This window comes from Delphinus delphis, chromosome X (genome assembly GCF_949987515.2).
Source record: "Delphinus delphis chromosome X, mDelDel1.2, whole genome shotgun sequence".
Lineage (NCBI taxonomy): Eukaryota > Metazoa > Chordata > Mammalia > Artiodactyla > Delphinidae > Delphinus > Delphinus delphis.
This window is the reverse complement of record NC_082704.1, coordinates 97,956,049-97,968,895: the sequence shown is the minus strand read 5'-3', so window position 1 is coordinate 97,968,895 and position 12,847 is coordinate 97,956,049. Positions and strand designations below refer to the sequence as shown.

Sequence of the window (12,847 nt, the reverse complement as noted above, 5' to 3'; positions counted from 1 at the left end):
TCCTCAAACTATTCCAAAAAATTGAAGAGGACAGAATACTCCAAAATTCATTGTATGAGGCTGCCATTACCCTAGTATGCAAACCAGACAAAGGCACTACAAAAAAAAAAAGACACGAAAATTATAGGCCAATATCTTTGATGCATATAAATGCAAAAACCTCAACAAAATATTAGCAAACCAAATCCAACAATGTGTAAAAAGGATCATACATCATGATCAAGTTGGATTAAGGATGGTTCAGTGTTTGCAAATCAATATAATATACCACATTAACAAAAGGAAAGATAAAAAAACACATGATCACCTCAGTAGATGCAGAAAAAGCATTTGGCAGAATTCAACGTCTGTTAATGATAAAAAACCAACAAAAACTCTCAACAAAGTGAGTATAGAGGGGACATATCTCAACATAATAAAGGCCATTTATGACAAAGCCACAGGTAACATCATACTCAATAGTGAAAAGCTGAAAGCCTTTCCTCTAAATTCAGGAATAAGACAAGGAAGCCTACTCTCACCACTTCTATTTAACATAGTATTGGCAGTCTTAGCCACAGCAATCAGACAAGAAAAAGAAATAAAAGGCATCGAAATTGAAATGAAAGAAGTAAAACTAACTATTTGCAGATAACATGATGCTTTATATAGAAAACCCTAAAGTCTCCACCCAAAAACTAGTAGAACTCAGAAATGAATTCAGCAAATTTGCAGGATACAAGAGTAATATACAGAAGTCTGTTGCTTTTCTATATACTAATAAATATTGGAAAGAGAAAGTTAAAAAAAAATCCTGTTTAAAATCACATCGAAAAAGAATAAAATACCTTGGAATAAACTTAACCAAAGACATGAAAGACCTATACTCTGATGAAGGAAATTGAAGATGATGCAAAGAAATGGAAAGATATTTCATGCTCTTGGATTGGAAGAATTAATATTGTTAAAATGGCCATAGTACCCAAAGGAATCTACAGATTTAATGCTACCCCTATCAAAATACCCATGACATTTTTCACAGAACTAGAACAAATAATCCTAAAATTCATATGAAACCATAAAAGACCCCAAATTGCCAAAGCAATCTTTAGAAAAAAGAAAAAAGTTGGAAGTATCACCTTCTCCGACTACAGTAATCAAAACAGCATGGTATTGGCACAAATAGACACGTGGATAAATGGAACATAGTAGAGAGCCCAGAGATAAACCCACACACCTATGGTTAATTAATCTATGCCAAAGGAGGCTGAAGTATACAAGGGAGAAAAGACAGTCTCTTCAACAAGTGGTGCTGGGAAAACTGGACAGCTACATGTAAAAGAATGAGATTAGAACATTTCCTCACACCATATACAAAAATAAACTCAAAATGGATTAAAGACCTAAATGTAAGACCTGAAACCATAAAACCCCTAGAGGAGAATATAGGCAGAACACTTTCTGACATAAATCATAGCAACATTATTTTTGGATCTCTTTCCTAAGGCAAAAGAAATAAAAGCGAAAATAAGCAAGTGGGACCTAATTAAACTTAAAGGCTCTTGCACAGCAAAGGAAACCGTCAACAAAATGAAAAGACAACCTACAGACTGGGAGAAAATATTTGCAAATGATGCTACTGACAAGGGATTAATCTCCAAAATATACAGACAGCTCATACAGCTTAGTATCAGAAAACCAACCCAATCAAAAAATGGGAAGAAGACTTGAGTAGACATTTTTCCAAAGAAAACGTTCTGATGGCCAATAGGCACATGAAAAGGCACATTTGCTAATTATTAGAGAAATGCAAATCAAAACAGCAGTGAGATAGCACCTCACACCTGTCAGAATGGCTATCATCAAAAGATCTACAAATAACCAGTGTTGACAAGGATGTGAAGAAAAAGGAAGCCCTTTGTACACTTTTGGTGGGTATATAAATTGGTGCAGCCACAATGGAAAACAGTATGAAGGTTCCTCAAAAAACTAAAAGTAGAACTACCATATGATCCAGCAATTCCACTCCTGTGTACATATCTGAAAAAAATGAAAACACTAATTTGAAAAGATACATGCACCCCAGTATTCATAGCAGTGCTAATTATAATTACCAAGATATGGAAGCAACCCAAATGCCCATCAACAGATGAATGTATAAAGAAGATGTGGTATATACACCACACACACACACACACACACACATACATACATACATACATACATACATACATACATACAATGAAATATTAGTCATGAAAAAGAATGAAATTCTGCCATTTGTAGCAGTGTGGATGGACCTAGAGAATATTATACTGAGTGAAATAAGCCAGACAGAGAAAGACAGTGTGTATTACTTATATGTGGAATCTAAAATATATTACAAATGAATGTATATGCAAAACAGAAACAGACTCACAGACTGAATGTTTTCCCCTGAGATCAGGAACAAGATAAAGGTGACTGCTCTCACCACTTCTATTTACCACGGTACTGGCAGTTCAGGATGGGAAAATAGGCAAGAAAAAATAGATAAAAATCATCCAGATTGGAAAGGAAGAAGTAAAACTATATCTATTTGCAGATGACATAATCTTGTATATAGATGATCCTAAGGAATACACTAAAAATGTAATTCAGCAAATTTGCAGGATCCAAGATCAAAATGCAAAAATCAATTATTTTTCTATATACTAGCAATGAATAATCTGAACAATGAAATTCAGAAAATTTTTTCATTTATAATAGCAACAAAAAATAAAATAATTAGGCATAAGAGAAATGCAACACTTTTCCATTAACAACTACAATGCTGAAAGAATTTAAAGAAGATTTAAGTAAATGGAAAAGCATGCCATATTCCCAGATCAAAAAACTTAATATTGTTAAGATAGCAATATCCCCAAATTGATCTACAGACTCTATGCAATTCTTATCAAAATCCTCACTAGTTTTTCTGTAGAAATAGACAAGTAGATCCTAAAATTCATACTGAAATGGAAAGGACAAAGAATAGCCAAAGCAACCTTGAAAAAAGCACAAAGTTGGAGGACACACAGTTCCTAATTTCAAAACTTACTAGAAAGCTACAGTAATCAAGACAGTGTGGTACTGACATCAAGGTAAACATATAGATCAATGAAACAAAATGGAAAGTTCAGAACTAAATCCTTGCATTTATGGTCAATTGATTGTTGGCAAGAGTACCTAGACAATTCAAAGGGAAAAGAATATTTTTTCAAAAGTTCATGCTTGCATAACTAAATGTCCACATACAAAATAATGAAGTTTGACCCTACCTCACACCATACAAAAAAATTAATTCAAAAATGGATCTTAGAGCTAGATATAAGAACTAAAATATTAGAACTCTTATAAGACAACATAGGAGTAGAATGGGGCTTCCCTGGTGGCGCAGTGGTTGAGAGTCCGCCTGCCGATGCAGGGGAACACGGGTTCGTGCCCTGGTCCGGGAATATCCCACATGCCGCGGAGCGGCTGGGCCCATGAGCCATGGCCGCTGAGCCTGCGCGTCTGGAGCCTGTGCTCCGCAATGGGAGATGCCACAACAGTGAGAGGCCCGCGTACGGGGGGGGAGGAGAGCAGGAGTAGAATGAGTTAGGCAGTGTTTTCTTAGACATGACACCAAAAGCAAAGTGACAAGAGAAAAAATATATAACTTGGGCTTCATCAAAATTAAAAACTTTTGTGCTGCAAGCAATATCATAAAGAAAGTAAAAAGATAACCCACAGAATGGGAGAAAATATTTGCAAATCATATATCTGATAAGAGACTTGTATGCAGAATATGTAAAGAACTCATAACTCAATAAGAACAAGAAAAACTCAATTATAAATCAGCAAAGGATTTTAATAGACATTTCTTCAAAGAAGGTGTATAAGTGGCTAATAAGCACATGAAATGATGGTCAGCATCAGTCATTATTAGGAAAATACAAATGAAAACCACAATGAGATACCACTTCATATGCACTAGGGTCATACTTGAGTAGGTATGTCAGTCAGGATAGGCTAAATTATGCCACAGTAACAAACTATCCCCAAATCTAGAGACAACACAAAGTTTGTGTTTTATTCATGTTCCATGTCCACTCTAGATTGACAAGGGCATTCTACTTAGCTTAGTTATTCAGGGAGTGCAGCTAATGGGAGCTGCATCTTGATACATACTTCTCTAATCAGAGAGTCAGGAAACATAATGAATGATGCCACTGGCTCTTAAACCATCTCCCTGGAAGTGACGTGTAGCCAAAATCAGTTATGGTATCATCCCTAATTCAGTGGGGGTGCAGCTGTGTAATCCTCTGGTATGAAAAAGGCTCCGAATGTCTGTGAACAATAATGTAGTCTACTGCAGTAGGTTCATGGGATTTGAAAATAGCCGAGAAAATGCGACTTTCTGGGGATCTGTCCTCTGGCTTTCTCTCTAGAATCATTTCCACCCAACCATGTCCACACCCTCTCAACCAGACTTCTCTTAGATGCCTGGGGTAGCTGGGTGATTTGTTAATTACAACACTGCTTAAGTCTTTTAATAAAGTCAGCAAATTAAAAAGAGAGCCCAGATAAAGAGAATGCTTTCCAAAATGTCATAATGAAATTAACGTAATGAAGCACTTGGAGGGCTCTCCTCCGTTCTTTTTGTATAAAACTTACTCCAAAGACGCTGGAAAAGAAAGGGGGCCTGAAAAGTAAAGAGGAGGGAAAATAAATTGTATGCCATTAGTTTAATTATAAAAATTCATTACATGAAGTCATGTAAGACAGAAAATAATGGAACTCTAATGGGTTGGCCGATAACACATTTACCAGCCTGCTCTCAGCTTGTAGTCATTGTTGAAAGGACAAAAAAGTAACAACTTTGGTATGTAGTCCTCAGAGCTATTGAAAAGATTAATCATTTCCAGTAAGCTGGAAAATGAGGGCCGTTTTCTCAAATAGTATCCCCTGTATAGTGTTACCTTCTGAAATAGAGTTGCTTGGTAATGTTAGAGGTTTAATAGATGAGTCTTGAAGTTTATGGTGAGAGGCTTTACTTTTGAAATAGATTCCTTACAGATATTTTAACATTTCTATTATATATCCATAAAGAGGTTTTCTAGGTCATTTTAATTCACACAAGCAAGAAAGAAATTGTATTTCTTTTTTCCAATAAATATGTATAGAACATTAATTTATACTTAGGAGTAAACTGTTTAGTGATTTTTTTTAATAAACCAAATATGTATTTTTTTTCTGCTGTCTTTGTTTAGCAATGTCTTTCTTTATTATATACAGTAATTTTCCAATCATGCTATAATCATCAAGGAGACTATTTTATATTCTTCAAAATTCAATTATAATAAATCCAGCCATCCTCCTTAAATCCTTTTATGTGGAAGCATATCTTCTTTAAGTAGATTGAACCCTAAATATTGAAGCCAAGAAACCTGCATTTTTGTGATGCCTCTTTCACTGACAAGCTATGTCACCTTCAACAAGTCACTTAACCTTTCAGGGTTTTTGTATGGGCAATTATGGGACTGGGTAAGAGGAAAGGAGATAACGAAAGGTCAAAGTGGATATTTATGTAAGGATCATATATTTGAGGGCCTTGTAGTCCAAGGAAAGAGGTTTGGACTTTGTCTTGTAGGTAACAGGGAGCCATTGAAAGGTTTTACAGAGGAATAATGTTATATTTCCATTTCAAAAAGATCCCTTGAGCATCTATACGTGGATGGAAGGTCTAGAGTAGAGGGAAGGAGCCAATAAAAAGGTTATTGCAGAGTCCAAGTAAGAGTCGATGAGGGCTTAAGTTAAGGCAGTGGCAATGGAGGTAGAATATTTGGATATAAGGGAAAATTATGGTACAACTTCTATATGGATGTGCTCTCTGCCTCTTCTTCCAGTTGAGGATCCACTTGCACTGCAGAGGGAGAAGGTTGAGCGAGGGACAGAACCTTGGGGAACACCAACATTTAAGGGGCAGGCAGCAAAAGAAACACTTGAAGCTTAAGAGTATATAGAGGACACCCAAAGAGAGGGGACCAAGGAAAGATAGAGCCTCAAGAACAGAGCAGTCAATAGCACCAGTTGCTGCACACAAATCAAGTAAATGAGAACCTAAAACTTTCCACAGACAGTGACCATTGGTGACTGAATCAGTTAAGTATGTTCACAAAAATGCTGCATGACAAGCATCTTCAAAACGCCAGTGGCAAACAGTAATAAGCATTTCTTTCTTCGTGAGTTTGCAGCTCGTCTGGGGTGACACTGCTTCACACTGCAGGTTGATTGGGGTAGCTCTCGTCCACACGTCACTCATCCTTCTCCAAGGATGAGCAGGCTAGCCCAGGACACGTTTGTCTCACGATAATGGCAGAAGTGCCAAAGGGCCAGCCCCACTGCTGAAGCATGTTTTAAGGCCTCTGCTTGTGTCACTTCTATTAACATCTCGCTAGAATTAGGCAAAACAAGTCATATGGCCAAGCTCATTGTCAAGGGCAGGGAAGTAAACTGCCCCTTGTAGCAGGAAACTCAAAGTTACATAGCAAAGGGCATGGATACAAGGTGGGGTAAAGAATTGAGGTCAATAATCCGATTTTCCAGAGTGACTTCTTTCACAATAGTTTTAGTGAGGTGGTGATGGCAGAAGCCTGATTTTGATGAATTATAAAGTGGCAGGAACGTAATCAAGTTGAGGCAATGAGTGAGTATTTGCCTTCTGAGGAGCTTAACTGTGAAAGGAAAGAAAACGATGCAGGTTTTGTTGTTTAAAGATGGGTGAGAGACTCATGTTTGAAAGTTGTAGAGAAAGACCTTGCAGAGAGGCAAGAGGTTGAAAAGACACAGAGAAGGGAGTACATGGAGGGGGCGGGGGAGGGGGAGGGCGAGGGAGTGTCCTTGAGCACAAGAGTCACCTCTTGCTCTGAGGCTGGAGAGAAGGATGCAAGATGTGAAATCTGATATTTCATGAAATTTATGCTTGATGTTAAATTGCCCCTGTGTAATTATAGGTAGGGTTATTTGCTGTGAGATTTCTTCCAGTTTGTATCATCAGGGTGCAGTTTAGAAACCACACAAAATGTTTCAAGTAGAGGGAATTTAAATACAGAGGACTGGTTCCATGGCTAATGAAGGAGCTGAGAAGTCCAACAGGAGATACGCAACTCAGAGTTTAGTGACATCGGGAAGCTGTTACCACTTCGAGCGTTGGAGAGACAACACGTGTCACCAAAGCCCAGAAGCCAGAGCCATCTGGTGCTAACTTGACCACTGTGTGGGCTGCACAGCAGTACTGAAATTACAGAGAGAGGGTCTGTCCAGTGGGAAATGGAGACACAAAGAAGATACTGCCCACATAGAGAGAGGGAGAGATATACTCTAGTTTCAGCCTTCCTCTGGCTCTCTCACTGGCCTAACCATCTAGAAGCCAGCTAGCAAGAAATCCTGGGATTTGCTGATCCCCTAAAGTGGTTAGTCCATCTGCAATACTGAGCAGAGTAGGAGAGGGGCAGAGAATGGGTCTAAGAGCTAATAAGCTCTTAGCTGTTAGCTCACAGAGCTAATTTTTTTAAATGAATCTCTTAGTTCATGTATGCAAACACAGTATCTAAGGCAAAAGGAGAAAACCCAGTATGTAGAACTTTTTATCTGTAAATATATTAGGATCCTGTTTTATAAATTTCCAAGTGTCAACGAGAAATTAATCAGTCGACCTAAGAAAGAAATGGAAATTTTTATTTGAGCCAAATTTGAAGATTATGACCTGGGAAGAGCATCTCAGAAAGCTCTGAGAACTGTTCCACTTGTCAGAAGTCAAGGCACAGTTATATAAGTTTTTTGAGACAGAGGGCTATACATCAAATGACGTATTATCGACCACTTATATAATCCAGATCTAAGCATAATTGTGGTGGGTCACATGACCCCTTCCAAGATCAAGAAGGAATGTTAAAAACAAAAAAGGAAGGAATGTTATCTTTTAAGGAGTTGTTTTGTTGATGCTGGGAGAATGCTGCTTGTTATGGTTGAGCAGGTATTCCTGCGGACAGGGGAGGTTTGGTCGATGCATAACGCAGATACACAGTGTACAGTGCAGGCAGAGACATGGCCAAAGGGCAGAGAAGAATTTTTATATTTAAAGTTTTCTTGTCTTTTCATAAAATATGAATTGTATTTCACACAAGCAATTTGATTTTGATTTTGATTTTGACCTCATAACAAAGGTGAGGCATAATAAGCAGCCTGAGTAATCCCATCCTATTTTACAGACAACAAAACTGGAAGTCAAAGGTTAATGACTTTAAGATCAAACTGCAAGGCAATGGCCAATCAAGCCTTCCTGGGAAGATGCCTCTTCATTACTCTGCATTGCTTTTTATGATGCTCCTTTGAGTCAGGGCCATTAAATTTTTTTAAATCGAGTTCACCTGAAACAAACCTGAATTTCACTTGTAGGTGAATATCTCAAAACACATTTTATAAGAAAACTTAAACAATACTCAACTTTAAAATTTTAATTGTAGGTCTACATACTCACATTTATCTTCTAAATTAAAGGGAGACTTTTAGAGGTGCAGCGTTATAGACAATGTTTATAAAACAGTGGGTCCCTTTCTTTCATTCAGTAGAGGCTCACCCTGTGGTGGCTGTAGTATGGTTCATTTAAAAATAGCAGCAGTAGAGGACTTCCCTGGTGGTCCGGTGGCTAAGGCTCTATGCTCCCAGTGCAGGGGGCCCAGGTTCGATTCCTGGTCTGGGAACTAGATCCCACATGCCACAACTAACTAAGACCCAGCACAACCAAATAAATAAATAAATATTTTTAAAAAACTAGCAGCAGCAGTAGTAGTAGTAATCGTAGTAGTAGTGGTAGTGGTGGTGGTGGTGGTGGTGGTGGTGGTGGTGGTGGTGGTGGTGGTAGTGGTAGTGGTAGTAGTAGTAGTGGTAGTAGTAGTAGTAGTAATGATGGTGATTCTAACCAATACTTATTTAATGCTTTGGGTATGCCAGGCACCACTCTAAGTGTTTTCCCTGCATTTTATAAATTAATCCTTATAATAATCTTTCAAGGTAAATACTGTTAATATACCCATTTAATAAAGGGGGAAACTGAGGCATAGAGAGCATAATTAACTTTCCATTTGTCACATAACTAGTAAGTGATCAAGTCAGGATTCAAACCCAGCAGGCTCATTCTGTTGCCCAGACTCTCCAATACTCTTTCTCTTCCTCCCTTGTTTTTCCTTGTATCGGGTCAATATTCCTAAAAAGAGTTCTTACAAAGAAAAAAGAAAAGGCAAACACTGAAATTTAAAAATTTTAATACTGAAAATTCTTGAAATGAATTCAGGTTGTCCCATAGTCCATAATCATTTTTTCTGCCTTAAATACTGTGTATAACTACCAAGCACATATTGTAGCAGCATCATATGAGGTTTGAATATGAAATATTTCTTTCCTGGTTGGGGACACAATCTCTTGGGGATTGAGCATTTTATATTCTTCATAAAAAACACATACACACATATATATATACACCCACAAAATCATCTTTTTTTTATAGGCTAGTGCTCACAATATTTTAAATTTCTTCACACACCATGATCACTACACGATTCCCTGTAGAGTATACAGTTGTAAATGGAATTCAGAACTAAAAAGAGTGTGTGAATTCTATTGTATTTTTGAATTTAAAATTCTTCTGTGGTCTGGAGTTGTCCCAGTAGTAAATTTCACAGTAGTAGGCAAAGCTGGTCAAGGTCAACGTTCCTGCTGTGAATGACACTTGGTTAAAGCCCAAGGTGGTCAACATATTATTACCTTAGGAGGAAGGGAAACCAGTCTGTTCTGGTGAATGTCTTTAAGAAGGGAGAAAGGGGTGCTGCGGTTGAGAACCTTTGAGTTCAGATAAGGGCCTTAGCCCTGTCAATGTTAGTCAAGGTCAGTGGGATTTTTTTCTTTTTAATCCTACATCACAGCAAAATCTGAGCTGTATGCAGTGAAGGATAGCATTCAGCCAAGATTTCCTCAGGTATAAAAATTTAAATTTCAGTGTGAATACAAATTTGAAGAAAAATATATGGCTTGCGTATTTTTGCCTTTCAAGCATTAAAGTATACCAAAAAACTGTGGTTTGAAGTCAAGCCTTACTCCTTTACTACCTTTTTACTATGAAGTGTCTAATTAAACTTTAACCTGCTATGTCCTTCAAGATTTTGGAAGATCCTAGCATACTTTTCAGCTTCTACTTTTAGGTATTTTTTATGATCTATAGATTAGAACCAAAGAGTGTATCCTCTTATATCTAGACTTTTCAAGTAACAACCCATGAGTGAGGGTTGACTTCCAAGATTATATGTCTTTTCTTAGATAAAATAAATGATTTTAATTATATTTATTAAAATTTTAATTAACATTTTATATTGCTAAATTTATACATATATGCTCTGATGTTGGTTCATAATAGGTATTTCTTTAGCAGTTGCATTTTTCTTAAAAAGGAATTGCCTAACTAAAAGGTAACTAAGTTATTGGTGTCAGTTTTGTAGAGTCTTATGCTGCCAATTAGAGATTTAATAGATGATAGATAATAAGCTCGTCTTTTAAAATGCAAATACCATCTTCTGGATAATAAGGACCAATTGGTCTTTCATATCTTAGTATACATTACTTTTTAACACTATAGGTTAAAAGTGGCTTCAGTGAAGAGGGAAAGGGAAGAAGATGTAATTTTGTACTGTAGGAAATTTCTAGAAAGGGAAAGACTTTGGTGTGTGTGTTTCACCTCAGGAGGGCTTTTGGACAGTGTGAGGATATAAAAAGTGGAAAATAGGAACTGCAGGGCTTGATAAAAGGTGTATATAAGAAAAGGCATGAATTCCACAAGGTTAAATTGTAATTGCTTTATAGTATAGCGAGTATACTGTGTGCCTTTAAAAATTGTCTCTCTTTTTATTTTTATAGCAAAAGTTAGTGATACTGGCTTTAGCTGCTTCCTACTAGCTCTGTTATCTGGGTCTATTTGCTATATGCAATAAATGCAATTATTTCGTTTGATTCTAGAATAGGATGTTCTAATTAACTGAGAAATGCCAGATTATATACTGATTATAGATTTTCAGGGAACAGGAGTGTACTCATGTATACTGAAACTATGTTGAAAAGTACGAGTGTTTGATTTTTATTACCATAAATCATATTAACATAAAAGAACAAATACTAAAACAAAAATGAGTACTCTTTTCAGAAACATCAATTAGTTTCAATTTTCTCTTTTACCCTTCCAATTTATGTCAATGTACTCTTACAGATTTAAGAAATACAGTGAAGGTAGAAATTGTGTTCTTTTCTTTTTTTTGTGATTTCTGTGCACATTTACTGCATATTAGACCATTGGGTTGATGTATTGCCTTATTTTAATGTCCTCTCATTAAACATTGAAATTGTTTCTCATTTTTTTACTATCTTATTAGTGAAGATCTTTATTCCTATAATGTACGTCCTTTCTTTTAAATATTTTACTGGGAGAAAATACTAAAATTAGATTACTGGGTCAATGGGAATAAGCGTTTGTATGTCACTTGATATATATTGCCAAATTGTCCTAATAGATGCTGCTCCCATCAGTAGTATATGAATGCGCTAGTTTGGCTACAGTCTATCCAGCTTTGGATTTTATTTTTTTAAACTTAATTGGTGTCAAATTGTAATACTCTTATTTTTTCATGTTTTGAAAGTTGATTTTTTTCCTTTTCTTTAAAAACTTTTTATTCTTTCTCTTGTTTGAATTGCTTGTTACTATTCCTTTGTCCATTTAACCCACTATATTGGATTTGATACAACTATCTTTGTAATTTAATAATACCGTAATGCTTGGAAACCCCTTCCATGCACTTGAAGCAATGTTTAATAGAAACTTGGGGTTAATATACATCCAGATAAACCTATCATTGGTTTATTTCTTTCTTGATATATGATATTTCACGTGATGCAATACATGGTTTGATAATACTCAATTGTTAAAGATAAAAAAAGAAAACATACGTCATTTGGTTTAGCAAAATTCTTATATTTAAAATTTTATTCTGATTTTAAAGTAGGATATTTTTTAAGTATTATGAATAAACTGATCCTTTAAATAAGTTCATAACTAGAATAACAGCACTGGTTTTTTTTTTTGATGCCTAATATTTTCCGTATGCAGCTTTAGTTGAATGCCAGTAGATGGCACTAATTACATAAACAATTCAACAAGTTAATGACGAGGAAAAGAACTAACGTGATATTTTTTTCTGTTCAAATTTTGGTATATGTCACATACTCAACAATTATTTGAGAGCTTATTTTTATAGTTTGTTCTCTCCCATGATAAAAACAATTAAGCCAAGTTTGTTTCTGATTAATTGCTACTAAATTGAGATACCTGATACTGATTATTGCTCAAGAAGCTGGATTTGAAAAGTTTTGTCATGAAAAGTGGGTTAGCTTATACTATCATGTTTGAGTGAACTACACACGGTAGGTTAAAAGCAACCGTGTAGACATGCTCTGACCCGAGGATTCAGAAGCTGTTTATGAAGCATTTTAAGAAAGTGCAACTAGAGATTTCAGAGAAAACTGACATTCGTTCTCTTTCCCATGTGTATCTATAGCAGTTGGCCAAAGACCTCCGCCAGTGGCAGATAAATGTCGATGTGGCAAATGACTTGGCACTGAAACTTCTTCGGGATTATTCTGCAGATGATACCAGAAAAGTACACATGATAACAGAGAACATCAATGCCTCTTGGGCAAGCATTCATAAAAGGTATGAACTATATTATTTCTAAAACTATTTGCTGATTCTAATGATAGGGTAGTGACA

General features: G+C 36.2%; 1 protein-coding gene across 3 annotated transcripts in view; it reads left to right on the top strand.

Annotated features, from left to right (window-relative positions):
- DMD (dystrophin) overlaps window positions 1-12,847 on the top strand; it is a 2,124,682-nt gene that overhangs the window by 1,573,546 nt on the left and 538,289 nt on the right. For all 3 annotated transcript variants that reach the window (XM_060001925.1, XM_060001919.1, XM_060001920.1), the window contains one exon: window positions 12,636-12,790. In XM_060001925.1, coding sequence (XP_059857908.1) covers window positions 12,636-12,790 — 155 coding nt within the window. The remainder of the gene's footprint in view (window positions 1-12,635; window positions 12,791-12,847) is intronic.